The 23,285-nt window shown below is 52.1% G+C and overlaps 1 protein-coding gene across 1 annotated transcript; it reads left to right on the top strand.

Moving 5' to 3' along the window:
* Positions 1-12,206: 12,206 nt before the first annotated feature.
* On the top strand, positions 12,207-20,432 carry THEM5 (thioesterase superfamily member 5). The gene is made up of 6 exons (XM_004716641.2): positions 12,207-12,329; positions 13,127-13,328; positions 14,335-14,473; positions 19,356-19,466; positions 19,765-19,889; positions 20,338-20,432. Exons 1-6 carry the CDS (start codon positions 12,207-12,209, stop codon positions 20,379-20,381), a joined length of 744 nt encoding a protein of 247 aa, XP_004716698.1. The 3' UTR covers positions 20,382-20,432.
* Positions 20,433-23,285: the final 2,853 nt, after the last annotated feature.

A 23,285-nucleotide genomic window follows, 5' to 3' on the forward strand; every position in this document is an offset into this window, starting at 1 on the left:
CAGCTGAAGCATGGAACTGCTAAGGCAGCTGCACCCTGGTCCGACCATCACAAAGCAAGAGGCTCGAGAACTAGAAAGGTGAGGCTCACCGAGCCATTTATCCCTATGCCCTTCAATTAACCCCACATGTGTTTATTGGCCAGGTTGGCACAATAAACTTTAACTAACTCACCTGCCTATCTTATCTAGATAGACCCATAGAGATAATAATATGAATAAAAAACAAGAAATGTCTAAAATATCTTTAACTATATAGAAATGTCTAAATTTTGGAGAGGCATAGCTTCTAATTCAAACCCTTTCCCTTCCAGTTTCAATCGTGAAATCGTGTCAGTCAGGCAAGAGGAACAGGTAGAGGCAAATTACCCTGCCTTCCACTCTCCCCTCCACAGGCATGCAAGCTCTGGGGCAATTGCCCGGGAAGGATCTCTAAGAGGAACCGGACCAAGATATCAGTCTTCAAAAGGTTTTAAAACATATCTGGACATGCAGGAGTGGCGCAGGGGCGGGGGCGGCACGCAATGGAAGCACTGTCAGGGAGGGAAGCAGGCAGAAAATCAGAAAAAGGCCAGCGGTGAGTGTAAGTCAGGGAGGGGGCGGGGGTGTGGAGTCAGGTCCTTGAGGTGACTAGACTCGCAAACCAGGCCCCTTCTGCCCTTTGGGTGGCCGAGTCTGCATGCCAGTGAAGTGGCCACTTAGGACAAAAGGTGTCTGTCTCTGGAGCAGCACAGCAGTGGAGAGACTTACTGTGGCAGGGGCATTTCCTCTTCTTCCCTGACCCACAAGACATCCCTAGTGGCGCTCTGAAGAAAAGCCTCCCTACTGCTTTCTATGCCAGGGACGAGGCCTGCTCCATCCGGCAGCCTCAGCTCCCGGCTCTGGGACACAGGAGGACAATCTTGGCATGGGTGTGGTAGGACGCCCCCTGCCTGCAATCGTCGGGGCTGGGTTCGTAGTGCCTGCAGTCAGCTGGGAGCCCAGTATTCTCTGAATGGTCACAAGATCTTTCCAGGTGGATGCACAACCACCAATGGAAAGAAATTGGGACCCCCGCGACTCCCACTGGGAATGAGGAGAAATTCCCACAGCAGCCTTGTGCTCCCAGAGCCCAGCACCGGGTCTGATGAGGACTGGGAAGAAAAGGGGCCAAACCTGAGCCGTACCACCGTGCCCGTGGCTGGGATGGCGTGGACCTGAACGCCCCTTCAGGAGCACAGGCTTTGCCCTTCTTAGCCACTTGCGCCTTGCCTTGCCACAAGAGAGACGCAGTGTTAAGGCCACCCAGACCCAACAAATCCAGTGCCACGGAATCAACCCTGACTCGGGGGCCCTCAAGGACGGAGTAGACTGCCCCTTTAGGGTTTCCAACACAGCGATCTTTCTGGGAGCCTCCTCTCTCCCTCACCATGCTGTTAGCAGCCTGCTGCTTAGATCCGTAGAGACAACGCCCCGGACTGTGTGAGTGAAAGGCACCTGCATCGCCCGGTCTCTTGGGTGATTCATTCTACTGCAGCACAAGTAATTGTGAGCCAAGTGACGCCTGTTGCCGGAAGTTACAATTGGCAGGCATTGTGCAAATACAGATCCACTCACCTTTACTTCTGAAATCCCAGTGATGGCCCCGCTTGACAGGTGGGGAAACAGTGAGGCTGAGCAAACTTCCCAAAGACGCGCGGCCGCCCTCAGAAGTGGAAACGCTGGGGTGGACCCCGGACTTTCAGCTGGGTTCTCCTGACTCCCAGTCCTCAGCTTGCGTCATGGAGACTTACTGGTAAGCCCCGGTAGAGTTTCTGGAGAGAAGCCCGGCCTTCATCACTGGACTTAAGACCAGGATTTTCAAACTTGAATCTTGAAAACACATATTTCGCAAAGAAACATATCCTGAACCAAGAAACTGGTAAAAAACAAAATTTAATAACGTGGCAACATTTGATAGTTTATCATGAATATCCATTTGTTTCTTATGATGTAAGTGAAAGTTTATGGAGCAATTCTACTTCCCAATCAATAATTCACGCACATTTGGCTTCATGACACAGTGCAATTTCCTGTGTGACATCACTCATCCTGCTTCCGGTTTCCATTCCTCCTCCTTTCCCAACTCCTCAGAACTTCGTCCTTCCCACCCTTTTGAGCTCGGACGGTTGATTATTCCAGGGAGCGTCTGCCTCTCTCGTGTTAGGGGTCGGATTAGAGACCTGCTTAGAGTTTGACTAAAAATTGAGCCGTGGGGGTAAATTCACTTTTAGACCTGAAGGGGGGCTAAGAGTCATAATCCTGTGGGGCCCACCAGTCTCTGTCCAGTAAACCTGGTCATTTATGTAATTTTGAGTTCTGCTCCACAGTCTTCTCCCACTCCATCCAGGCTCTTCCCCTGGATCTCCTTCAGAGCCGGGGGAGGTGGCAGTTGGGCACCATCTGGCTGCTCTGATCTCAGAGCTGTGGAAGCCAAGGTTCTCGCAGCCCATCGGTCCATGGAACTCATTGTCTCCTTGCAGTGTCTACCGCCCTCACTCCTCGTCACTTTGGGTGGGGAAAGACCAATAGGTTCACCTGAGCACTCATTTCCACTTTAGGATTTTTTTTTAAACTCTGAACACATATGAGTGTGTGTGCATGTGTGCACATCCACCACTGTGCTTTAAAGTTGTATCTGTGTCAGTGTGTGAGTTAGCGTGTACAACTGTAAGTCTATGTGCACGTGCCACGTGTGCATTTGCGTGTCTCTGTAAATATGTCAGTGTGTGTATCCATGCCTTAGTGTCTGCATCTGTGTATTTCTGAAAGTGTCTGTATGCACCTGCATGAATGTTCTGTAAATCAGTGGGTCTGAGGGTGCGTATGTGGGTCTGCATGTACGTACATGTGTGCATGCCTACAGATTCATGTTGTGTATGTTGTGTACAGGTATATGTTCCTGAGTGCGTACGCTGACATCTGTATGCATGTTCAATCACACTCATATGTGCATATGTGAGTGTGCACATATATGCATGTGTTTATATAGGAGTGAATGTGAACGTGCATGTGTGGGTACATGTGTATATATAGTTAGTTATGAGTGTGTGTGTGCCAGGAGCCAGGTTTTCTCGGGCCCCTTTGCACCTAGGGACCCCGCACTGGAGCAGAGACGTGTGCTTTGCTGACAGGATCACCAGGGCACCATGGCCGTTCAGCCGTGGTCAGGAAGCCACATCTCTAGTATGTCGCTAGCCACAGCCGCAGGAAGGAGGGGACCCACCAGCAGGTTTTTGTCTTCCCAGATGGAAACTAGGACAGAGCCCAGAACAAGGCACTCCGCTTCAGAGAGAGACCGCCACAGTCAGACAGTTTAATGAAAAAACTTCATCTTTTCAAGGCACTCAAAGGAGGCGATGCCGGGTGTTTCCCCTCAATCTGGGGTGAGAGGAGAGAAGCCCCAGGGAAAGAGGAGCCAGTTTTTCAGAGGCCAATCATTGCAGCCTTCTTGTGTGGGAATTGGGGAGCACTTGTGAAATACCCAGAACATTCTGAGCAGACAATGGATCTCCTAAAAGGAAAACTGAAGGTGTGGCAGGCGAGGGAGAAGGGTTGGGTGGGGTGGGTGGAGTGGAGCTAGTGGGGGATGGGGCTAAAAGGGAGAGGACTCCTGACTGAGCAGCACATGGGGAAGGTGGGGCAGGGGATGAATGGTAGTTAAATAATCTCATGTCCACCTGCGGAGGGGTGGGGTCTAGCCTGTCAATCAGGTCATAGCCAATGAGGCCTCTGTGTGGGCATGACCTTCTCCTGAGGATTCTGGGAACTCCTGTCTTCCTCCCTGGAGGTGAGACGCACACACTCTGCTTGTCTTCCTGCTGACAAGCTGCATGGAGACCTATGAGGGGACCGGAGCCCTGGAGCTGGAGGAGTCGCATGGAGACCCCTGCCAGCACTGAGATGCTTACAATGTCACTGGATCCACAGGACTCCCCACCCCCTGCCTGTGATCTTCCTGCAGTCGGCATCATTACATGGGTTGGGGGTGTCTGAAGAGGAAATTATAGACTGGTATGGGACATATGGGCTAATATCACACTTATGGACTTGTTCTGGACTGGGCTGGGATATTTTCTTAATCTACAATTGCTCTTTGATGTAAAGTTCTCTGTGACACACATATGCGTGTCTATGAATTTGTTTCTCTAGTCAACCCGATGAACACAGGATGGGGGGGGCGGGGACCTTGAGTTGGAGCTCTGTTCAAGAGTTCTGGGAGCCACTTGGGAGCCCGATCACCTAGGGGAGCACTTGCTCCCAAGACGCAGCCGCTGTTCCTCTTGTGACCTGAAGAGGGCCTGCCCTCATAGGCCCCCACCTCACTTCAACCTCGTACCTTATCGCAGGACCAATCAGTGTCTCCTGGAGGTGTGGTTATTGGCCCGGGGACCAGATCATTATCCTGTAGGAACACTTGCACCACCCCAGGACGCCTGAGGTCCTGGCTATCCAGCAGGAGCTGGTGAAGTCGCCATCACCTGTCCTCGGAGAGCTCACAAGTGAGTGACAGCCCTGTTCGGAGCTTTGGGGGAGGGCGGGGGAAGTGAGAAGGCAGTTGTCAGAACCCCACAACCAGCAGGAAGAGGTTTCTTCTTGAATACACTGCTTAGAAGAACTGTGGCCTTACCGTGCCACCAAAGCTGAGGACGTAGCACATGCCAATGGCACTGAGTGGCCTGAGGATGACCAGTCAGGAACTGTTGCCATCAGGGGGGTTCTGACTCCCGGACCCCACGTGTGTTACACCAGAACTGGGCTCCGTGGGATTTCCAATGACCCGCTTTTAAAGCCCATCTCGACGCCTTTTTCCTAGGTATTTCCGGGTGGGCTCTAAGGACACACCTTCCAGTTCGCCCCCAAGCACGTTAACCGTTGCGACCACCCAAGGACTTGGTTTGAAGATACTCCTTCCCAAGTTACTCTCTAGAGTTGTAGAGAGGGAATTTCAGATATGGATCTGCTCAGGTATTAGCCCACCCTGATTGTGTGCGCGTACACACACACACACACACACATCCTTTCAAGGTTCGTTATGCACCTTTCTGAGCTCAGAAGCCTTGTGTGCCTTGGCGCATGTCACAAATAGGACCGCAGCCCAGTAGGGCATTTGTGGACATTTCTGGAAGGTATTCTCAAAATTGAGCCAGGCTTCAAGCTCCACTTGACGCTTGGTTCCTGTCTCTGAACTCTGCCGACTGCCCTCTATCCGCTCGGTCTCCTGTCGTGCTCAGCAGTGACACCTGGAGCCTACTGAATCCACTGTCCCTGTCTGCCACCATCGCCACTCGCTGTGGCCAGGCACAAGACTCTGTCCTTCCTGTGTTATCCTTCACCAGGTGGGCACTTCACCCAACCTGCCCTCCCGGCCCCTCCTCTCTTCGCTCGCCCTCAGCTAACCCCTCCCCCAGGCAGCCAGTCACACTTCCCACCAAACGCCAGGAAAGGAGACGATGGATTCAGCCAAACACCATAGGATGAAGTCTTGCAAACTGACTCGCTGGTCTCGATAAGTGGCCATGATTTTCCTTTCCAAAGGGCCCAGCCATGGAGGGATGTCCAGGCTGTAGAATGAATCTCAGGAAGGCCCCTCCCAGCAAGAACCAGGAGAAAACAGGCTCCCTTGGGAGAAGGGACTCGGTCAGCCACAGGTGGCAGGCTCCCGAGACGCAGTCCCAGAGGAAGGGTTCAGGAATGAGTTCAGAACCAGGCGGTCCCAGCAGCCAGCTGGGAACAAAACTCATTTTAAATCATCAGCCAAGTACCTTTCCATCTCCCTGGATGGCTGGCCTCTCAGCTTATACCCGCGAAGGGCTCCGTGTGGCGAAAAGAAGCCCCAGGATGAACAGCGGTGGGAAAGAAGTCAGGAGGGAAGAGAGAAGCACCCTCCCCAGAGCCTAACACCCTCTCTTGGGCTGGCTTTAGGCAGCCTGCTGCCTTCTTCTCCAACTCATCATTGGACCATTCACCCACCCACCGCGTTTCCCTCCATCTCTTCCATTATCCTAATCACCTTCTAGCTGCCTTGCTGGAACCCCCTCAGGACCTCTCTCTTCTCCCTCCCCTGGGAAATCAGGGTTAATCGTGTCAACCTTCAATTCACCTCTGTTCTCCTGGACCAGGTCTTCCTGCTCAACTTCATTAGGTGCCACGGAGCCCGTTCTGACCCGTCGTGACCTGATCCTGGGCCTTCCTCTGTTGAACTGCCCCTCTCCGTTACCAAGCGTGCTGTCCTTCTCCAGGGACTGGTTTCTTCTGACAACGTGTCCAAAGTCTGTGAGACAAAGTCTCGCCATCCTTGCCTTGAAGGCGCTTTCTAGTCATATTTCTTCCAATCAGCAGTTCCTGGTACTTTCAATAGTCTTCTCCAGCACCACAATGCAAGCTCATCAATTCTTCTTTAGTCTTAGTCAATGTCCAACTTTCACATGCATATGAGGTCATTGAAAATACCATGGCGTGGGTCAGGCACACCTTAGTCCTTGCTCTTCACTACTCTAACATCCTTGCTCTTCAATACTCTGAAGAGGTCTTGTGCAGCAGATTTACCTACAGCAATGTGTCTTCTGATCTCTTGACTGCTGCTCCCATGAGCATTGATTGTGGATACAATTAAGCCAAAATCAATGACAGCTTCAACCTTTTCTCCATTTATCATGGTGTTACCTGTTGGTCTAGTTGTGAGGATTTTGGTCTTAGGTTTAGACTGGACAATTACTAAGCCTAAACCTTAGCACTGACTATTTCTAATTCTTAAGATTCCTCATTTCCCTCCTGCTGCCTCTATAAGCCCTGTTGTTGAGAGCAGAAATAGTACAAGTGGGTGAATGTAATGAATATAAATATATTTTCTCAGAGTTTAGGAGGCTGCTGTTAGGAGCTATTGATTGACTTCCTTTTTATCGTTTGATTGGTATACAATTCACATATCATACACTTCCATCATTAGAGCACTGTTTTAAAAAGTTGTGTAGACATCATCAGTCATTTCGAGTGCTCCCTCCCCACTCCTGCATTCACTGTTTGCTCCCCTCACCGCTCCTCCATCCCCAACAAACCAGTGATCCACTATTGTCTCTGAGCACCCACTCTTTCTGCGCTTCACAAATTGGGAAGCCTGACAGAAACAAAACAGAAAAAAGTGAAATAAAGGTAAAAACTAAAAACAAGGAGAAAGAAAAGGTCACCAGTGATATTAAAATTAGTCAGAGGAAAAATTCCGTCATGGAGCAAGTGAGAAATATTTAAACCACAAGCAAATTCAGGAGGTCACCTGACCAGGTATCTATCATATTACAGCATGGTTCCATCCACCATAATCAAGTTTACCGTAATCCGTGTCTGATTGCAAAGCTGGTCTAACCCCTCGCCTGAGTGACTTCTGACTCAGAGTGATTCCTGGACAACAAAACCCAAGAGTCCCCTGTCCTGCATCTTCCTCTCAATTATGCCTATGCTTGAGCCTCCGTGTCAGTCCATCTTATTGAGAAGCTTACTCTTGCTTCACGGACCTCCTACTTTCCCAAGCATGCAGTCTTCTCCAGGGACTGGGCCTCCTTATGACAAAGTAAATGAGATGAGGTCTTGCCATCTTCCCTTTTAAGGAACATTCTAGGCCTATTTCTTTCAAGGCAGATTTGTTGATCCCGAGGGACACTCAGGGTGATTGGCCTAACATAATGTGCAAAGACCATGCTCTGCATCCTAATCTGGTGAGTAGTGGCGGGGTCCTAACCTCGGGGAACTGTCATCTATAGTGGGGCTATTGGTCTCTCCGCGTGCGGAGGAAAAGAGTGATCACGACCGAAAGACCCTTGGAAACGATTAGTCCAGAGGGACCACTCGGACATCAGTCTCTGGATCCCTGAGACCAGAAGAACTAGAGGGTGTGCACCTACCAACTGCTCTAAAAATGAACGCACGCGGGGACCCAGGATGGAGGGAGAGAAACGTGTGAACAGAACTCAACATCACGCGAGAGTCCAGGCTTGCTCATTACACAGAGACTCCTGTGTGTGATCCCTAAGACTAGAGCCCTACCTATCAAACCTGGAAAGGATCTCACCTCCTCGGTGGAATAGTCAACCACCGAAGATCAAAAGGGCAGCACTGACTCAAAGCTCAGGGGGTAAACAAAGGAAAGGCTGGGAAACAGGAAACGCAGGGAAGTCGTGAAACAAGCGACATAGAGTGATTTCAATGGATGTCCTTCTGACTCGCTCACTGCTGACTTACAGGGACCCTCTGTGGGTTTGCGAGACTAACTGCTTATCGGAGTAGAAAACCCAGTCTTTCTCCCGTGGATCTGCTGGTGGTTTTGAACTGACCCTCTGGATCTCTGTCAAAAGCTTAGCCACTACACCCACCAGCATTCCAGGTCCTTGTGACAGTCCACGGGACAGTTAATGTTCTTCATCCGTACCTGGTGGTGTAGCTGTTACACATCGGGCTGATCACTAGGCCAGCGGTTCAAAACTGGCAGCCCCTCTGCAGGAGAGCGATGGGACTTTCTCCTGCTGTAGAGCATTACACAGGTCAGTTGTACCCTGTCCTGTAGGGTCACTGTGAGTCAGCGTCAACAGTACCACACGTCATCAGTCTTCAGTCATGAGTTCTTCTTGGGTCTTCCTAATTCATTGCCAGCTTTCACATGTCCATAAGGAGATTCAAAGCGCTGGGGCAGGCACACTTGACTCTCCAACATGACATGTGTGCTCTTTAACACCTTAACCAGGTGTCTTGCAACGGATTTGCTCAGTGTCAGACGTTGCTTGATTTCCTGACAGGCAGCGCTGTGGGTGTTGGCTATGAATCGAAGTAAAATGAGGCACTTGGCAACTTGAATCTTATCTGTGTTGGAGCTCATGCTGTTGCTTATTGGTACCGTTCTAAGGATGTTTGTTTACTAGGAGCTCATTGGGCATAGTAGTTATGCCTTGGGCGGCAAGGTCTGACGTGTGAAACCACCATCTGCTCCTCGGGGGAATGAGGGGCCCTGTACAGCAAACAGTTACAGTATTTCCATCCTGTGCCGTAGAGTCACGATGAGTCGGCATCAACTTGCTGGCAGTGCGTTCGGTTTGGGTTTATAAGCTACACTGCAGGTATAAGTCTTTGATCTGTATCAGTAACTGCTTCAAGTCCTCTTTACTTCCAACATGCAAATCTGTGTCATCTGCATCGTACAGGTGGTTCCCGAGTCTTAGGAGGCTACTGGCGGGCTGATTGTGGCTCGTAGGGACCTTACAGGCCAGAGAAGTGCTCCACAGCCTTTCTGAGACTGGAGGTCTCTAGACTGCATCATCTTCCTCCCACTGGGCCACTGGCAGATCCAAACCACCCAGCTTCAGTTGACAGCCCGGCGCTTAACACACGGCACCACCAGGGCTCCTTCTTAGGAGTTCGAAGTTCAAATTCAGGCATCAGCTCTAGGGAAAGACTCTCTCTGTGTCCTCTCTGGGGGGAACGCTTATTCCAGTTTCTCCACTCCTTGCTGATCTTCACATGGTCTCTCTCTCTCTCTCTCTCTCTCTGTGCTAAGCTGCTCTTCTTATATCTCAAACTCTGCTGGATTTAAGACACACCCTACATTGATAACAGGAGTTCTGGTGGTATAGTGGTTACACGTTGGGCCCCTAACCACAAGGTTAGCAGTCCAAAACCACCAGCCACTTCCCAGGAGAAAGATGGGGTTTTCTACTCCCATGAAGAGTTAGTCTTAGAAACCCACAGGGGCGGTTCTGCCCGGTCCTATAAGGTCACTAGGAGTCAGCCTCGACGGGAGGACAGTGAGCTCTGTTTTTGAGGTTTTTTCTACACTGACATGGTCTTGTTAGCATAACCAAGAAAGCCCTATTCCCAAAGGAGATTGAAACGGGGGAGGGGGAGGAGGGAAAGGGGGCAATAGAGGTCAAGATTCCAATATAGGATCTGAAGGAACACAATTCAATCCCAAACACCTACTTGTACTTCAAGTGTGACCCAGAGAGACTGACTGGTCCAGAGGGCAGGCATGCTGGGCCCCAGGGGAGGCCTGCAGCAAGCTGAGGGTGGGAGGGTCGCCTGGAGTGGCCTGTGCTGTATAGGAACGAAGATGCCCTGCCGCCAGATCTGCCATCTGTCTGGAGACCTTTGACCTTGGTATGAAACACCCTGTTTTGAATAGCAAAGAATTGGCATAGTTTGGGTTAGATACAGATCCTGAATACATTAAAAAACTGATTACCACAGACCTTCGGGAAGTTGAATCTGAAGCTTCCCAGGAGGTGAGGGGAAATATTTCTATTTCCGTCTTCTACGGCCACCAAGTACAGGAGAAGAAGCAAAGCTTCGGGTTTCCATAAGAAGATGATCTAATCTCTCGGAATCTGCTAACGTATGTTTATTTTTGTTCTCATGACCATTAATTCATCTCTGCACAGGTCTGCCTTGTAGAAAGTGCTTTGTTCTAGTAAGCTAAAAGCTGGGATTTCTAGAGGGCCTGGGCGTTAACATATTCAGGGGTTTAAGGGTCCCGAGAGGCGCCTGCCTCACAAGAAAGGCCTGGTGACCCACTTCTGAAACACCACCAGTCGTGAACAACTCTCAGGGAGCTCAGTGCTGCTGGACACAGCGTCGCATCACCGAGAGCTGGGAGTGACGGCAGCAATGACGTCTGCACCAAACTATTCTCTTCCCCCTTGGCGGAAATCCCGCAAACACCAAGCGCCGTGTCCAAGGTGAAGTAGAGAACCTTCGAGTTCCTGAAGCCATTGCGATAGTAACGACCACAATGACTATGAACTACTGGAACGCTTTGTTTTCATTCCATGGGAAAAAGACCACCACCAAGAAGCCCCCGTCCGGCGAGAAGTCCTTCACAAGGGGATGCCCATTGGCAGACAAATGAAACCGCCCTGCCTGGCCCGCCATCGAGCCGGCGCCCACTCTGAGTGACCCTGCAGGACAGGGGAGGTTCCCAGAATCCTACGAGAGCTTTTGCATTTCCCCACACCTTCCCATCAAGCAAGCAGTCCTGGCGGGACCTCTGGGTTCGGTGCTAACCGCAAAGTCAGCCGTTAGCCCCACCAGCTGTTCCACCAGAGAAAGCCGAGGCTGTCTGCTCCCATACGCTTTATCGCTTCAGAAACCCAGCTAGGGTCGGGATTGGAATTAATTCATGGCACACTGGGTTTTTTTCTTTCCTTTCCCTTTCTCTCGAATCCATAAATATCTGTAGAAGTAAAAAGTACATAAAGAAGCCCTGGAGAGCTAAGAAACTTAGTTCCCAGAATGATAAAGGAGCGTGCTCCCTGGATTCTGGTCAGCCTTGCTCCACCCACCCCCCACCCCCCAATTCCCAGCAGCACCCCTGCCCCGAACCCTGTGGGGTCACTCACGGTCTGGAGCCAAGACTCCTTGACTGTTTATTTCCCCATCGGTGGATGTGACAGATTGAATGATGCCCCCCCCACACACACACACACACCAAAAATATATGTGTGTTAACTCCTGATCTCTGTACCTGTGGTTATCATCCTGATTGGAAATGGTCTGTCTTTGTTCCACTGATTAGGGGATCTCAAGTCAATCTCTTTGGTCATAAAGGAGATTAGTAAACAAGTAAGCAGAGGCCATACTGGGGGCGGGGGCACCATCAAGCCACTTCAAGATTATCTAGGACAGTGGTTCTCCACCTTCCTGATGCCGCAAACCCTTTAATACAGCTCCTCATGTTGTGGTGACCCCCAACCATATCATTATTTTCATTGCTGCTTCATTACTGTCATTTTGCTAGTTATGAATCGGGCGACACCTGTGAAAGGGTCCTTCGACCCCCAAAGGGGTCTCGACTCACAGGTTGAGAACCGCTGATCCAGGAGCAGCCGTTCAGAGACCAGGCCCTTCCTCCAGAGCCAACAGAGAGAGAAAGCCTGTTGTGAGGGCCAGAACCCTGACTTCAAACTTCAAGCTTTTCAAACTGCGAGGGAATAGTCTTGTCTGTCATGCCACCCAGTGGTGCTGTTTTGTGCGATGGGAGTGCTAGATAACCGAGACGGGGTGTGGCGTCAAACCAGCCCCACCTTGCCCTGGATCGAGCACACGCTGCTCCTGGTGGAAGCTGGCTGGCGACAGAAAGCAGAGAGGCTGGTGTGCCGCCTGACAGCATCACCGAATGTTCTCACCCACCAGCCGCCTCCTCGGGGTCGGCCATGATGAGGAGGGTCTTGCAGGTGGCAGCAGGACTTGGTCGCCACAGAGCCCTCGCAGTTGCCCACCCCATCTTGCCCAGACTTCACCCTGCCTCGGCTTTTGGATCCTCCACCGACACCCTGGTAAGTGTGTCCCCCACTCAGCCCGGCCAGTGGCCCTTCTCCTGGAGCCTAGGGCTGAAGGAGCACCCCAACTCTCCTCTTCCCAGCCCAGGGCCCGCCTCTGGTTAGCAGCCTCTAGCTCCCAGAGGATGCCATCAGACTTCCACTGTCTGTACAGTGGGGCTGGAGCCTGCAGTTCTCAGGAAGCTGCGATTACCACAAGGTCCCTCCGGGGTGATTCGCAGTCAGAGACTCTGGGTGTATCAGAGCAGGACTGTGTGCCACGGGGTTTGCAATGGCAGTTTGGGGGGAATACAGTACCGGGACCAGCTCCCAAAGTGCCTCTGGTGGACGGGAAACGCCAACCTTCCCATTAGTAGCCAACCATGCACCCCAACCAGGGATTCCAACCGGCTTTTCCAACAGGACAGTGGTAACCTTCAGCCCCAGTTCTTCTCTTCCCCTGGGCCATTCACCCGTAGGCATTCTCAACCCTCTACCAGGAAGATGGGCCCTTTGCCTCAGGCTAACCCCACATAGCAGTGGTTCTCAACCTTCCTCATGCCACCACTCTTCAATACAGTTGCCTCATGGTGTGGTGACCCCTCAACCATTAAATTATTTTCGTTGCTACTTCATCGCTGTAATGTTGCTATTGTTATGAATCAGGCAACCCCTGTGAAAGGGTCGTTGGACTCCCAAAGGGGTCAAGACCCACAGGTTGAGAACCGCTGCTCTAGAGGGAGGGCGTAGGGAGCTCAGGAGCAGCAGCAGTCTCACCTCCCAGAAAGCTGTCTAATCCTGGCGCGCCTCCCCAGGTCTCAAGATTCTGTCTGGAGAAGACAGACTTGAAGGACTATGCCCTCCCCAATGCTAGCTGGTGTCCAGACATGCTAAGCATGTACCAAGAACTTCTGGAGAAGTCCAAGGACAGTGGCTGGGTCAAGCTGCCCTCCTTCAAGTCCAACAGAGACCACATCAAAGGACTCAAGTTGCCGTTCGAGGTACCAGCAAGCTCAGGTAAGGCCTGCCCTGAGAGTGCCCCTACACACACACACACACACACACACACACACACACACACACACACGTGCCCCAGCCCACAAGTCAGCCGTGGCGGGACACTGCCTGGCCCCTGGCCCCAGGCCCCAGAGGTTTCATCCAGCTCTGCTTCCCCCAACAGAGTCACCCCAAGTTCCGTCTCAGCGAGAAAACTCACGAGTTCCCTTCTAGTTCCCAGCCTGCAAGCCTCTCCCCCCACCCCCACCTGCCTCCCCCTTGTCTAGCATCATCCCTCTGGCTGCAGCCTGGGTGGAGAGAGGAATGAGGCAAGTGGAGAGCGCTCTCTCTTATCTCCTCCTCTGAAGGCAGGAGCAACACCCTCCAGAGCGCCCTGCCTTGGCTCCCAGGCCTGTAGGTCCTGTCCCGGGTACAAACTGCTGACTTCTCACCAGTTTTTCTCCTGGGATTTTCAAACCAAATTCCCCTCCCAAGCCCATAAAAGCCTTGCGACACCCTGGCCTCTGTAAGCCTCTCACACCCTCCGGGTTGGGCTCTGCTAGGCCCAGAGCCGCATGGGGGTGGGGTGGGGGGTGGGGGGCGCAAAGAGTTTCCACCTTCATCCTCCTTAGCATGAGCCTGCTTCAGCGTGCACCTGCTGTGTGTGCGTGTGTGCACGTGTGCGTGCGCTCACGAACAGCCTGAGGGTTTCCAGCTGGGGCAGGAACAATTTTTTTTAAGCGATTTGGTATTTCCAAAAAAGGAATAATATAATAATAATTTGTCTTGAGGAGGGGTAGGGGGCAATCAGTGCTTCGGTGGTCTTACGTTACTGTGCAGTGTTGGTTTCTTGTGAGTTATAGGGGAATGAGTGTGGATTCCATGTGGCATGGTCAGGGATCTCCCTGAGTGTTTTTCCACAAATGGAGGGCACCCTGGGGACAAAGGCTGTCTCCAACCGGCCGGCTCTCGCAGACCCTGCCCCTGCCTCATGCCACCACGCCCACCCCTCTCTGTCTTCCCCCAGACAAAAGTGATTGGCGCATCTTCCCCAGGTGCATCTCAGAGGAGGGACAAGGCTATGAGTATGTCATCTTCTTCCACCCATCCATGAAGAAGTCTGTCTGTCTCTTCCAACCCGGCCCCTTCCTGGAAGGCGTCCCAGGGTAAGGCCACAGGTGGGGGGGGGGGGCAGGGGGTTGTCCTTGGCAGCCTTCTGGACTTGGCTCAGCAGTGTGGTGTGTGCAGGGGGCGGGGGTCCTTCTCCAGCAAGGAGTCTGGAAGAGGTGGGAGGATAGCCTTCAGTTTCAAAGGGACCTCCCCAGCCATGTGGACCACTCCCCGCTGTCCTTCCGAATGAGAGATCCGAATGTCTAGCAAGAAGGATCACTCGAGGTCACTCTGAGGAGGCTGTGGTGCATAGGAAGCAAAACACGGACGAGAGAGAGCTCAGCTGCCAGTCCTGCTCGGCCTCCACTGGCCTTCGGTGCCTAAGCAAGCAATTTAACCTCTGACCTTCTGTCTCCTTACCTGAGACCTGAGCAGTCAAATCTCCCTGCCAGGGTGACTGAGAGAGCAAGGCCACGGGCCCCTGAGGACCTGCAGACATCAGAGACCACTGGTCCAAGCCAGCAGCACAACCAGAACCGCAACCCCCACCCCCACCCCCGCCACGGTCCGTTCCCACTCACAGGGGCCCAGTGGGAGCAGGACTGCTCTTTGGGCTTCCAGGGCAGTGAGTCTTGACAGAAGTGGGTCTCATCTTCCTCCCATGGAGTGGCTGGTGGTTTCAAACCGCAGTCCTGGTGGTTAACAGCCCAACACTGAGCCCCCTGCGCCTGTGGGTGCTTTACGAGGCAAAGAAGGTGCACAGAATCACAGCAGCTTGCTCCAGAGCGCCCCAGCCGTCAAGGTCAGACCCGGGACTTGAACAGAGGCATTGAGACTCCAATCCTCGGCTCTCTCCGCTGTCCTCTGCCGTCTTCAAACTTGGGGTCGATCTAAGAAGGAACCCAGAATGGATGTCAGACACCCACAGAGAAATCAGGCCAGACCAGGGCCTCTTCGTACCGAGGCCGCCGGCAACCAAGTGTCTCACTCTCCACCCCCTTCCTGACCCAGACAATCACCAAGGGCCAAGGCTGGGGCAAGTGCTCACACGTCAGACTGTTGGCACATGGCCGGCAGTGCAAGCCACCCGCCGCTCCTCGGGAGAAAAGTGGAGCCTTCTACTCCCGTAAACAGAGTCTCAGAAACCCACAGGCGGGTCACCCTGAGTCGGCATCAACTCCATGGCAGTGCGCCTGATTTGGGTTTGGTGGCTGGTGTTGGCGTTCCTACAAGGGGCAGGGGTGAGAGGCAGGCGCAGCGCGAGGATCTCAAGGCCCAAGGTGGACTCCGTTGTAATGAAACAGAATTCAGAATTCTGAGCACCAAATAGACGTCAGCCGTCCCTGAGGGGGACGCATGGTTAAGTGCTATGGGTCACCCAAAGGTGGGAGGTTGGAGTCTACCCAGATGTGCCTCAGGATATGGGCCTGGGGTTCTGCCGGGAGACTGGCAGGTGGGACTGCCAGGTGGCAGAATCAGCTCATAGCAAGCGAGGACAACAGACTGCTCGGAAATGGTAGCACTTCTGCTGCCTGGGCATTCACACTGCTGGCCATCCTGCATCCATCCTCCATGCGGTACTCTTCTCCAAACTACTGCTTCAGATAGCTTGACTCGGGCCGCAGGTCCCCTCCCTTCTGAAGAGGAACACACCCCCCAAGAGCAGGGGAAGTGAGTCCAATTCATTTAGGGCAGTGGTTCTCAACCTTCCTATGCCGCGAGACTTTAATACAGTTCCTCATGTTGTGGTGACTCCCCAACCATAAAATTATTTTAATTTCTACTCCATCACTGTCATTTTGCTACTGTTGTGAAGCAGGTGACCCCTGTGAAAGGGTCGTTCAATCCCCAAAGGGGTTGCAACCCACAGGTTGAGGACCACTGACTTAGGAGTTCATAGAGGTGGGGCAGGAGAAGACCATCCAAGATTGAGCAGGACCCACCTTGGCCCTATGCAAAGGAGGGAAGGTAGTGACCAGCCAGACGTCACCTGGCAGGATCCACCAACTTGCCAGGGGTCCTTTGCCTGCCCAGTGAGGACAAGGAGGGAACAGCAGACCTGGATTTTGCTCCAAGTTCCCATTTTGTTGAAAAATAATCATTAGCAATGCCAGTGGCCTGTGTAAACTGGATTTAAGTTGCAAGCAGTAAGGGTTCACGACCAGACACCTCCATACTGCCCAACAGCACGTGAAGGAAAGCTCCCCCTGCTGGCTTTCCCAGGAGTGCTGAGAAACAAAAGTCCTCGTGTTGAGGACTTTCTCTCCTTGTTTTTAGGCTGGGGCGATCCGCCTAGTTATGGCCAAGAATATTTGGCTCCAGCTTCTATCATTACAGTTAACAAAAAAAGGAATAGCCTTAATTTGTTTATAAGGAAATAACTTGTAAACATGTTTGTCTGTAAATATTGTCTATAGACATACTTTTACAGAAAACATGTTGCTTTGAAACAAAGGGATTGGAGTCTCGAATTTACCTTAGATGGTTTGATGTTTCACAAGCATTTGAGATTTACAGCTTGGGGAGTTAGGAATTATTTCTTACAATTCTGTTGTTCTAAACTCTGGCCTGGTCACTTCTGCATACAGCTCAGTTGTGTACAATGTGAGGGGACAATTCTGACTCGGGACTGTGTGGGCTTTCACTTCCAGATTTGGTTTTGAGAAGGTTTCCTTAGTTGGTAAATTTTTGTTTGTTTGTTTGGTTTAAAGCAAATCTGGGATTGAGAAGTTGAAATGTGAAAATGGACTCACTTCATTGTATGCAGATTTTCTTTTTCTTTCTTTCTTTTTCTTTCTTTTTTTTTTTTGTAGCTTTGCAATAAGGGAGTCAAAGGTGGAGTCCAAGAGCTTTTGTGGGGCAAGTAGGCGGCGGGACAGGCTCCTGTGGGGCAGCTAGTCATGTGCGTTCCTTCTGTTTGACCTCATTTAAACGGAGCTCCTGAGCTCATCCTTACAGCTTTTGCTAAAAGATGTTCAGCAGTTCCTAATGGGACTTGACAGCAGTAGTTGTGTGTTAGGCTGGGTAGACAAGAGAAGCAAATCTAGTGACACTCATATGTGTAAGAAAGAGCTTTATAGCAAGACGTAATTGTGTATCAGGAAAACATCCCAGCCCAGTCCAACTCAAGCCCTTATGTCCGATTCTAGCCCTTACGTCCCTCTTCAGACTCCTGCAGCCACATGCAATGATGCAGAATGCCAGAGTGTGGGGAGAGGAGGGTCCCCCACAAATCATCACAGGTCCGGTAGGCACAGTTGTACAGCGATAATAAGTAAAGATTATCGTAAAGTCAGACAGAGCACGAGAGGTAGAGGAGAGATTGGAATAATGGAGTCAGACACAATTCATGGCTGCATGCTCACCTCAGCCCCTCTTGGTGGTCCTCGTGGGGGGAGCCCGGCCATGAGATCAGGAGAGCCTCAGGAGCGAGAGCAGGAGAGCCCCAACTTTCTTGCTAACCAAGGGCTATATCTCATTGGGGGGACATGATTACAGTTAACCACACATCACAGGAAGGGGCAGTACAATAGGCTTACACATCATAGGAAGGGGATGTATGATAGGCATAAGTGTAACAGGAAGGGGATGAGCTAGGGGTGTGCCCATAGGAATGGGAAGGTCTAGGAGTATACATGTGACAAGATGGGTGGACCCTAGATTCATGATGGCAGCCTAACCTTGGTCATCCTTGGGCGGGTCTGACCTCTCTGGGGTCTCCTACAAGGAAACAGACAACTACTATCCTTATCAGAAGGGAGTAGGCCCTACTTGTCGTGGGATAAACAGTGGTGTCTGCTTGCTCTAGATGGCCACTCCTGATGACCTCCAAGTGTATAGTCATTCTCAAGCAGCTAAGTCTGGCATATATTGGGGGGAGACAACTTGGGAGAAATCCTTCTGTTCCCCACACCGGAGGATTACAGGCTAGTAGGTGCAGAGTCTGGTGGATCCAATGGCAGTGGACGCATCTCCAGGAGTCTGGCAGGTCTCCAAGTGGCTCGCCAGCAGGAAGGTAAAGGCAGAGAGAGAGCGTGGGAGGTTTCCTCTTTATGAGAAGGCCATGCCCACAAGGAGGCACCATCAGCTTGTGACCTGATTGACAGGCTAGACTCCACCCTTACACTTTTTATATCTTCAAGTTGGCATGGAATAATGCAACTACCACAAAGTGTATAAGAAGATCCCATTAGGTGGATGAGAGAAATCGAACTCTTGCTTGTGTAAGAAACTATACAGTGATGGCTTGGAAACCAGGCTAGAGTCTAACCATGGTGCTATGATCGGGCTTGCTTGCTAAACACAGGCTAAGGCCTGGTTTGTCACTGAAACAAATGCTTGTGGTTTTAAGAAAAAGGAGAGGGGAGGAAGAGAGGCCTGTGGAGCTGAGCTTTCTGCAGGCAGCGTCCACCTGGCCAGCACGTGACAGGCTGTAAGCTCCAGGTTCACATTTACCTGTCTTGGAAACGTAGGCTCAGCACTCTCCCTACTGACTGCGAAGGTGAGAGGCAGCCCGAGGACAGGCTTCCAAGACCACGACAGCACTTTGGGGATTCTTTCTGTCCCCTGGACAAATGCAGCCTTCCCAAGAAAGGCAGTTGCTGCCAGCAGTGCTTTTTCATGAACGTCTCACAACGGAACAAAAAATCCTGACGAAATGAAGTACTTGCTAGTGCATGCTACAGCAAGACAGGAGGGCGCCTTGGGTGGAACTGAAGCTGGTTGTGACTGGTTGGACCAGGCAGGAGCCTGCGCTGAGCCTTTCTTGCTGGGCTGCCTGAGGGATCTGGAGAAAGGGTGAGGCCAGGGAGTTTCATCCCAGGAGGGGGAGCATGGCGGGGGCTCAGGGGTGGGCGGCATGTCACAAGACCAGGAGGACACCCAGTGAGCCATCAGCCAGGGCGGAAGCCCCAACCTTCCTCTCTGCTCCTCTTCTAGGTTTGCTCATGGGGGGTCCCTGGCCACCATGATAGATGAGACTTTCTCTAAAATTGCCTACCTGGCGGGAGAGGGGCTGCTCACACTCAGTCTCAACATCAAGTTCAAGAGGTACGTCCAGCTCCTCAGGCTGTCGGTCAAAGTTACGGCCCTTTTCCTCTTTGAGGGTACAGCCACCCTCCACAGTTGGGGCCCAGGAACCCTGCCTGCCATTCTCCCCTGTGGGCCATTCTCCCTCCACCGTCCTCTCTAGTCCCTGGCAGAATCCCACCTCTGCCATGGCGCTCTAGGAGCTGCCCATTTATGAGCCCTGGAGATAGGGGTGGGGTGAAGCAAGGACAGGGGTGGAGGCGGGAGATGGGGGAGCAGGGGCCTCTTGAAGGGCAGGCTCAGCGGGCTCCTCTCCCAGTCTGATCCCGGTGGGCTCCCTGGCTGTGCTGAACGTCGACGTAGAAAAGATTGAGGACCAGAAGATCCATCTCTCGTGCATCACCCAGAGCAGAGACCAGAAGACGGTGTACGCGAAGTCCTCAGGTAAAGAGATTCTTAGCCTCCACCCCGATACCCTGTCCTGCCGTTGTCCTGCCCAGAACAAACAAGGAGGGAGGAAGAAGGGCAAGCAAGGATCCAGTCCCAAATTTTTAAGTCTCGTATTTTTGTTTTGTTTTGTTTTGTTTTTAATCAGTTTCTGGCCTCCACTTTACAAGGTCAGGCTGATAACAGCTCATCACCTTCAAGTCTCGCATTTTTATGGGTGGGATTGGGGGCTTGCTATGGGCACAGGAAACATCAGAAGGAACCCAGCTAGGGTTTTTGTTTGTTTGCTTGTTTGTTTGTTTGTTTTTCTATATATGGTTCACCGGCCTGTACTGCAAGGGCAGGATCCTCACAAGGGGCAACCGGGCAAAAAGCTCAGAGCACCCCAGTAACAGCTGCTGTCCCTGCCCTGGTGCCTGTCCCTCAACTCACTCTCCTCTTGCAGCTGTTTTCTTCCAGCTGCAGCTGGAGGAGGAGTCATCCCAGTAGCTGTCACTCTGCCTGCAGGACAGCCTGTCCCTGGCCACCTGCCTGCCTGGGAGTCACCACAGCATTGGGCAGGGTCCCCAGGAAGCAACTGGTGAAGTGAAAGAGGACACTATCCTCTGAGTAAATAAAAGCGTGCAGCCCCTTTTTCTGTCCAAGACCCTCTGTCATTGGAAATCCCAAACTGCCCAGGATCTCCCACATCAACCCCAGCGGACGAGAGTGACTGGGCACCTGCTGGGCACCACCGGGTGAAGCACCAGGCGCACAGCAGTGAGAGGATGCAGCCCAGGGGAGTCAAGACCAGCGTGCCCAGAAAGCACCCACCACGCTCCTCCCACTCTTGTCCATCACGGTGCGATTGAGGTGGGGGAGGAGGAGAGGTCAACTTTAAGAGAGTGATCAGGAATGGCTTCACAGAAAGCCATTGAATGGACTCTCAGAAGTGTCATGGTGTGCACCAGTCAGCCAGGGGTGGGGAGCAAATGCCAGGCGGAGGAACAGAGAGAGGAATGGAGATGAGGGAGAGAGAAAGTAGACTTGCATGTTGCTGTGATGCTGAGAGGGTCTCAGAGAGCTTCCAGGCTAAGGCTAGAGAGCCTTAGTGATTCCGCTTCCAAAATTCAGCCCATGGTTCCACCCAAAGTAATCTTGGGAGTGGTGCAGGCCCGGACAGCATTTTGTTCGGTCTCACATCACTGTGAGCAGGCAGCTGCCCCCAGCGAGAAGAGTGAGCAGACCAGCAGTGACTGGCATGGGAGGCTTTGGACTCCCTGCTGTGGCACTGGAACCTTTCTTGTTGGCAATACAAGGCACCTTTAAAGGGTTCGCACTGAGAAACTACACAAACTTAGGATTTGGGGAATGAGGAGTTAGGAGTCAGCAGGATGAAAGGCAGTGGCAATAGTTAGGAAACCCATGTGGGACTTTAGACTAGAGCTGGTTAGGGCCAGATAGGGGTCCGAGTCTTAAAGACGAGCCATATGGGAAATGTTAAAAGAAGTGCATGGATTTGCCGTAAATTGAGTCAGGGAGAGCCACGAAGGGGAGCCTCCCGGGAGGACTCTGATTCCCAGCTTGGCCATTCCAGGTGGCCTCCCTGGGAATCATGAGAAAAGCCGCCTGGCACAGGCATCTGACCTCCTCTCACTGCACAAGGGGGAGGAGAGTCAGCCCAAGGCGGATGCCCGTGAAGCTGCGGTCAGACACAGCTCCTCTCTCATCCTTTGTACCGAACCTGACGCCAGCTCTCCCCCCACAGCACGCTCTCCTCGGCTTGCTTCCATAATCCCTCACAACGGCCAGACAGATCCCAGGGACCGTACTCTAAGTTATGGGGGAGTACCTGATTGCAATCCGGGGTCAGGAACAGCTCAGAATGCAGCTCTTCAGTCAGGACAGCTTCTTGGCCATGCTCCTAAGCATGCCTCTCTCCCTGGCTCTCTGCCTCTCTGCTCTCATCTCCAGCCTCTTGGGGCACCCTGGCCTCTGCCCTGCTTCAGCAAGTGTTACAAAGCGCTTTAGCTCCACCAAGTGACTGGGCACCCAAACCCTGAAGGCACTTGGCTTTCTTGCTCCTGGGCCAGGAAGTCCACCACAGGATCTCACACAGTTTCCCGATTCTGCTTTGACTGGTTCTCGAGCACTGCTTCTCACCATCTCACACCGTCTCCGGTCTTCTTCTCTCTCTCTCTCCCTCTGTTTCCTGGGTCTAGGAGTTTCTCAGCACAGGGATCTGAGGGCTAAAGAATGTTGGTCGCAGTGAGGTCCCTCTGTCAGCCTCTGGAATGGCTCCTTTTAAGGCTAGCAGGGCAGCAAAACTGACCAGTCCCCTCATCCGGGCGCCATACACTTTATTTGTAGGATCCCACCCTCACACTCAACTTCAACTCCTGTGGTAGGCCATCAGCACTTCATTTGCAAAGTTCCACCCATTTAGCAGGAGCTGTAAGACCATGATGGGAAAGGTCCTATATAAGGGGCACCCTTGAGTGGGTAGACCATGAGTTCAGTTTGATGAGTGCCTGTGTTAGGTAAAGCCAGAAAGAATCTGAATGTTTGGGGTTTGGAGCTGAAGGGAGAAATCCCGAGTGGAAATGCATGGGTCTTCTATGTAAACCCTGGCCTAAAATCCTCAGGACAGGCAAAATGAAAAAGAGGAGGCAGCAAGGGGGTGGGTGGGAGTGAGGGGAGGGAAAAGAAGATTTTGTGGCCACAACTGTGCCCTCCCCCTTTTCTCTTTTTGTGCACCCACCATGGCCTTTAATAAATTACTAAACCCATAGCCCAAATCACTGTATGCCGAAAACCCAACTTACTCCCGGAGGCGGGGGAATGCTGACTGCATTCAGATGCTCACAGGAGAAGGGGAGGATTCTTCTTTCATCCTTCTGAGGCAGTCAAGCAAAACAAAGAACAGATACTGAGTTTCAGTTTCCATGTCAAAACAGATTGAATGCATGCTGCTACCTCTCTGCTGGGGCCAGTGTCTAACAGAGATAATCACAGGGTGGAAATCCCCGACTGGGAGCCTGGTAGGCAAGTTCCCACAGCCAGACTGTCATCCTTGATCGAGTAAGGCAGGTGGTAGGCAGGGATCAGGTCTGAAATAACACTCCTCTGGTGTCTTGACCCATGAGCGAAAGATGTGACAGTCAGCGTCCATAAAGGTCTATTGATAGCCTTCACCATACACAGCACAACACGGCAGGAAGACAGCGGCAGTCATACCTGTCAATAAATATCCTGGATGGAAGCAGGGTAATTGTGCCAGTCAAGACACGGAGAGGGGCAGAGTGAATGGGGAAATGTTGGATCTCTCGGGGGAGAGATGGACCTCCTCCTTGGCTCCGAGCGAGAAAGAATTCACTCTGAAGCCTGCTTTGTGATCCAGGTGGGTTTACAGAG

The sequence above is a fragment of the Echinops telfairi genome, unplaced genomic scaffold (genome assembly GCF_000313985.2).
Source record: "Echinops telfairi isolate 266 unplaced genomic scaffold, ASM31398v2 ScPeMD7_5805;HRSCAF=6673, whole genome shotgun sequence".
Lineage (NCBI taxonomy): Eukaryota > Metazoa > Chordata > Mammalia > Afrosoricida > Tenrecidae > Echinops > Echinops telfairi.

Bases quoted from the DNA above. Each gene is read 5' to 3' on its own strand.
- THEM5 (XM_004716641.2), top strand. From the start codon at position 12,207: ATGATGAGGAGGGTCTTGCAGGTGGCAGCAGGACTTGGTCGCCACAGA. The intron at 14,474-19,355 runs GTAAGGCCACAG...CTCCTCTTCTAG, and splicing joins TTCCTGGAAGGCGTCCCAGG to GTTTGCTCATGGGGGGTCCC. The intron at 19,890-20,337 runs GTAAAGAGATTC...CTCCTCTTGCAG, and splicing joins GGTGTACGCGAAGTCCTCAG to CTGTTTTCTTCCAGCTGCAG.